A 5,910-nucleotide genomic window follows, 5' to 3' on the forward strand; every position below is an offset into this window, starting at 1 on the left:
GCTTTCCTTTGGGTAAAGTAGTGAGCTCCCAAGTATTGTTCTTTACAATGGACTGAATTTCTTCTTTCATGGCTTGATCCCACTCCTTGAATTTGCTTGCCATCACATAGTTGGTAGGGTCGCTAGCTGCAAATGCAAAAGAACACTCTTTATACACATCAGTTAACAACCTGTACCTCTTATAATGAGTGTCGCTTTCAGGTTCTGTTATCTCCTCTTCTTTACTAGCTGAGTTAGTAATAGTTCGATTGGTGAGTATTAACTCCTTCTGTGAGGCTACTGTGCTGTTGTCTTCATTGACTTTAACTGTAGAATCTTGTATGGAGTCTTTGACAGGATTCCAATCCCACTTGGTTGTTTCACAAAAGGACACATGTGCACTAATAGTGATTTTTCATGTAGAGGGATGCAAAAGTTGATATGCCTTGGACTCAAGGTTGTATCCTAGAAGCACGCACAGATCTGCCTTTGCTTCAAACTTTCCCCGATGTTGAGAGTTTGTGAGCACGTATACCACACAGCCAAAGACACGAAGGTGGTCTACAATCGGTTTTTCTCCAGTGAGCTTCTCATATGGAATGCATTCTTCTATTGCACTGGTGCAACTCCGATTCAGCACATAAACGGCAGCAGCTATAGCTTCGGCCCAGTACTTGGTGGGCACGTTCATCTCCAGCAACATGCACCGGCTCATCTCAATGACCGTCTGATTCTTCCGCTCAGCCACCCCATTCTGCTGGGGTGTGTATGGAGCTGTGGATTGTCTAGCTATACCATGATCTTCGCAATAAGCATTGAACTCCTTCGAAAGAAATTCACCACCTCTGTCGGTTCTGAAAGCTTTAACTTGCAAAGATAGCTGCTTTTCCACCAATGTTTTGAATTGTTTGAAGTACTTCAATGTCTCTCCCTTCAAGCTGATAAAGTAGGCCCAGCTGAACCTAGAAAAGTCATCGGTGAGTAAAAATAGATACCTGTTACCTCCAGCTGATTGTGCTTGCATTGGACCGACTAGATCTCCATGAATGAGTTCAAGAGCAACCTTCGCTCTTCGTGCTAGGCCCTTTGGAAATGAATGCTTGGTGAGCTTTCCTTCAAGGCACCGTTTGCATTTGTCTGTTGTAGTCATGGGAGGCAGACCAAGCACCATCTTCATTTTAGCCATCCTTTGAAGACTCCCACAGTTGAGATGACCAAATCGTTTGTGCCATAATGAAGTGGATGATGAGTGTTGTCTTGCAACATATGCTGCACCTATGTCTTCAACTTCAAGGGAGAAAAGCCTATGAGTACCCATAGGAACTTTAACAAGCACGGTGTCTCCTTCTTAATCAAGAATGGTACACTCCTTGTTTGAGAAGGTTACAGTATATCCCGTGAGAATGAGTTGGCTCACACTCAGCAAATTGTGGGCTAATTGTGGGACAAATTGAACTTCTTTTAAGTATTTTATCTTCCCATTGTTTGTTTGAAACTCAACAGTTCCAACACCTTCAACCTTGATGGTCTTCCCATCTCCAAGCCTCGCCACTTGCTGAACATTCTCATCAAGATCATGGAAATGTTCTCTTATGCCACTCATATGATTGGAGCACCCGCTGTCGATGAGCCACACCGATGATGCTTCAACACATCTTCCTCCACTGGCCATGAACAGCTTTTGCTCTTCAACAACCGGTTCTTCCTCAGTCACATTGGCGTCACTCTCTCTATTCCAGCATTGTGCCTTCACATGCCCATATTTCTTGCATATGTGATATTGAAGATAGGCTCGGTCAGTACTTCTACCTCGACCTCTTCCTCTGAAGCGACCCCTAAAGGAAGCTCTCCCTTTGCCTCGTCCTCCTGAGTTACTGTTTTCACCAGGCCAGGATGGTGTAGTTTCAGCCTGCAGGGCTTTAACTTCTTCATCAGTTGTTGATAATGCAAGAATAGCTTCATGGCTCTTCAAGGACCCACTCAGTTTCTCCACTGTCAGTGTTTTGATATCATTTCCTTCCAGGATGGATGATACTACATGGCGATAGTTTGGGGTGAGGGTTCTCATGATTTTAAAAACAACCTCTTGTTCAGCTAGAGCTTCTCCAAGAACCCTGATTTTGTATACGATATCGAGAACATGGCTAATGTATTCTTGAACTTTCTCCCCATTCTTCATCTTTACCTCATCAAAATCTGTCTTTAAGCCATAAAGATTCACCGTAACTATCTTTTCATCACCTTGATACTCAGTTTGTATTATTCTCCATGCTTGTTGAGCAGTGTTTGCTTCAGCAATTCAGATAAGAATCTTGGCATCCAGAGAGCGTTGAAGTAGGTAGAGCGCGTGAGCGTCAAGCTTGTGTCTCTCCTCCAGCTCCTCTTCATCTTCCTCCGTCTTCTTCTTCTTATCTTCTTTCTCACCAATGCCTTCTTCTACTATACCCCACAGCCCTTTAAACCTTAATAAGGTTTTCATTTGAAAGCTCCATAAGGAGTACCCTTCACCTCTGAAAACTGGGATTGAAGTGGAGGTGTTTTCAGTAACATTGCAACTTTCACCCATTTGTATAGAAGGATAAGCAGCAGCCTTTGAGGAGAAGCATCTCCGATGAGCAGTCAAACAGGCAGCTGGACGTGCAACTGGCCTCCTGGTTCTGATACCACTGTTAGGATGTGCAGCTGGTAGAAGAAGCAAAAATTAAGAGAGGATAGCAAGAACAATGCAGGATAATATTAGTTGAAGCCTTCCATTCATATTGGCTTCCATACATGACATACTTGGTAGTTATAACTACCCAACAAAATCTAACCAATTACAGCCATCATAATAGCTAAGACCTTAACCATTCAAACTCCTACACCTAAGACTCAAAAACACACCATAAAGGACCGGCTAACGGCGCCGACCAATGATGGCTCATCAATGTGGTCCAACTCCACAGTAGTCCAATCCTAGCTCAGCACCAGCTTCTCCAATGTGGACAGTCTTCATCCTACTCAGCAAGTCAGCATCTTCAGCTTGGGTTGACTACGCAAATCCAACACTATATACATAATGGATGATAAGGATGTGTTGTTTCCACATGATAACACAAAGATGCAGAACTCATATGGCTTCATGAAAATGTTGTTTGCTGCCATCTCTACCATTTTAGTTCTTACACTGATCATCCTCATATCAATTCTATGTTGGTTTCTCTTCCGTCCTTGGATGCTGGAGTTTGCTATTTCTTCGGCTTCCATCTCTTCTCTCAACATCACTGGATCATCATCCATCACTGCAACCCTTGACATGGCTCTCTCTATCACCAACTTCAACCACAAGACCTCCATCTCATACAACCATTTCTTGTCCTAATTCTTCATGGAAATCGCAGAGTCTGAGTCTCATCTCCCAGCCATCCACCAGAGCATTAGAGAGACCACCACTGTGAGATCCCTGCAAACTCTAATGGCTACCAATGATGTGTTGGTTTCTATGTTTAAGGAGCTTGTAATGAATGACCACCCGGTGAGCTTTCAACATGACAATCTCTTTAATTTCTTTAGTTTATAGTGCTTGCTTGTCGTCATGATGGTAGTGTTGTTTCAGCTTGCAAAAGAATGTTGGTATTTTGAAATCCCTTTGGCTTTCAAGCCTACCTATTTAAATATGGAGATTGATCTTTATTCTGTTAGGCTTTCTGATATTTCTGTGGATATTCATTGGAATCTTCATGGACTTCACAATTTTTGTTGGGGAGTAGCCTGTGCACCCAAAGCTCTTGCTATTGGCATTTGGCAATAATACTGCAGAAGGTTTGAACAATTGGGTTTGGTTTCCCAATACCAAAGGTAATCATCTTTCTCATAAGATTTATTCCTATTTTAACTGCACCTTGGATCCTACGCTTGTTTGGAAAGGTTGGAAAATTCTTTGGAGACTCAAAGTGGCACCTCGGGTAAAGAATTTCATCTGGCTTATCTTTCATGACAAGGTTAAAACTAAAGAGTATCTTTACCATTTGACTATGGGCTCTAATAGACTGTGTATCTTATGTGACTTGGAGAATGAAACTTCCGATCACCTCTTTCAACACTGTATTAAAGTTCAATCTCTTTGGGGGATTATTAGCAATTATTATAATATGCATATAACTTTTTATGAAGGCTTTTCCTCTGCAAACTGGATTACTGCTAATGATTCTGAAAAGTATATTCAGTGTAAGTCTATTATTGCTTCTGCTGCTTAGCATATGTGGAAAGCTCGCTGTAAATGCATTTTCAGGGATGAGATTTTTTATTGCAACATCATTGCCAAGCAAATTATAGCACACATTAGGGAGTATTCCTGTTCCATTAATTCTTCTATTGGAAAAACTCTTTTTCTTTTGGAATGAGGATTTGGGAAAAAGTGGAGCAGGGTTCTTGATCTCTAATGCTAAAGCTGATATTCTGGCTGCAGAAAGTACCAACTTACACCCCAGTTCTCATCTAGATACTGAAATTAAAGCCATGCCATTACCGTTGCAGTCAGATACATCATTGAAAACAAGATTGATGCTAAATACGTTTTCATCACCAATTTTGAGATCATTAAGGCTCTCAATCAGAACAGGTCATATGCTTTAATCGGAGAACGGACCACTAGCTGAAACTTCTTCAAGATCTCCTCGAAAAGAGCAGGCTAACCAATTGTTCAAGCCATTCCTAATTCATGGGCTGAAGTTGCATTCAAATTAGCTTGACATGGGGATAGTATTCATGAATTTACACTCTTCCACCATGGCAGAGACTTTTCACGTTGGCTCATGAAGTGTGTCACAAGTTAGGGTTTTAACATGAAGTTTGGTCTTTGTTCACTTTCTTTTCTGTTTTTGGTTGTGTATTGTTTTTCTGTCTTAGTTTCTCCTCTGTTTGTTTTTTAGTTTTGGTTTCCTTAATTTGTTGTTCTCTGGATTTATTTATTTATTTATTTATTTATTTTTTTGAATAAAATAGCTCTTGAGCTCTTAAAAAAAAAAAAGAACTCTCACAATTTTCCTAACTCTATATTTTTCTTAATTATCCTTAACGCTGAAAGCTCACATGGAATATACTATTTAAGTTAAAGCATGCATTAACTTCTTAACTTTATATAAACAAGCCATAGTCTTCCTCCTCCTTCTCCTCTTCTTCTTTCCAAATTATTCTCTGGTGAAGGTGACGATGCCGAAAATCACTGCCACATCACTGCCAACTGTCCTGCCTTCTTCTTCATTGATAGTTGCAAGCATCAACTTTCTTTCATGTTTGAGCATGCAATTTCATGCAAAGTTGATGTCTGATATATATATATATATATATATATATATATATATATATATATATATATATATATATATATATATCTTCATGCATGCACATGTTTGAGTGTTTATACTTGTCTGATCTTATCCAGTGTGATGTTAATATTAATTGTTGTGTGTTTTTGATGGCTATGGATCGATGAGGCACCATTAATGGATTGGTGGTGGTTTGAGAGCTTGTGAGATGATAATGAAAGCTCAACCACTCCCACTTTCTTCTATTTTCATCCCTTGTTCTCTTTATTCTTCCCCTTTCTATATATATATATATATATAATAGATAAATACTTAAATATATACATATATATATTAACTTAATTATAAATAATCATGTCTTATTTCAATTCAAACTAAACAAATCTCAAAATTCAAAATATTCCCATCGTTTAAATTATCTGATAAATTCAAAACTTTCCACGTCCGAGTCCGAGTCCGAGTTCAAGTCCGAGTCCGACACTATCCATCTCTTCCTTCATGAATAAGAACCCCATAATATGAACAGAAGCCTGCATGCTTCTCTCTTCTTCACTAGGGTTTAGAAAGGTTTAGGGTTTAAGGTTTCCATTACAAACTAATTAAAGCTTCTCCAAAACCCTCAAAG

The 5,910-nt window shown here is 39.7% G+C and overlaps 1 protein-coding gene across 1 annotated transcript; it reads right to left on the reverse strand.

Moving 5' to 3' along the window:
* Positions 1-1,327: 1,327 nt before the first annotated feature.
* LOC120253897 lies at positions 1,328-2,158 on the reverse strand. The gene has a single exon (XM_039262101.1). The coding sequence runs from the start codon at positions 2,156-2,158 to the stop codon at positions 1,328-1,330; it is 831 nt and encodes a 276-aa protein (XP_039118035.1).
* Positions 2,159-5,910: the final 3,752 nt, after the last annotated feature.

This window comes from Dioscorea cayenensis, unplaced genomic scaffold (assembly GCF_009730915.1).
Source record: "Dioscorea cayenensis subsp. rotundata cultivar TDr96_F1 unplaced genomic scaffold, TDr96_F1_v2_PseudoChromosome.rev07_lg8_w22 25.fasta BLBR01000237.1, whole genome shotgun sequence".
Taxonomy (NCBI): Eukaryota; Viridiplantae; Streptophyta; class Magnoliopsida; order Dioscoreales; family Dioscoreaceae; genus Dioscorea; species Dioscorea cayenensis.

Excerpts from the sequence above, each read along its gene's own strand:
- LOC120253897 (XM_039262101.1), bottom strand. The coding sequence starts at position 2,158 with ATGAAGAATGGGGAGAAAGTTCAAGAATACATTAGCCATGTTCTCGAT.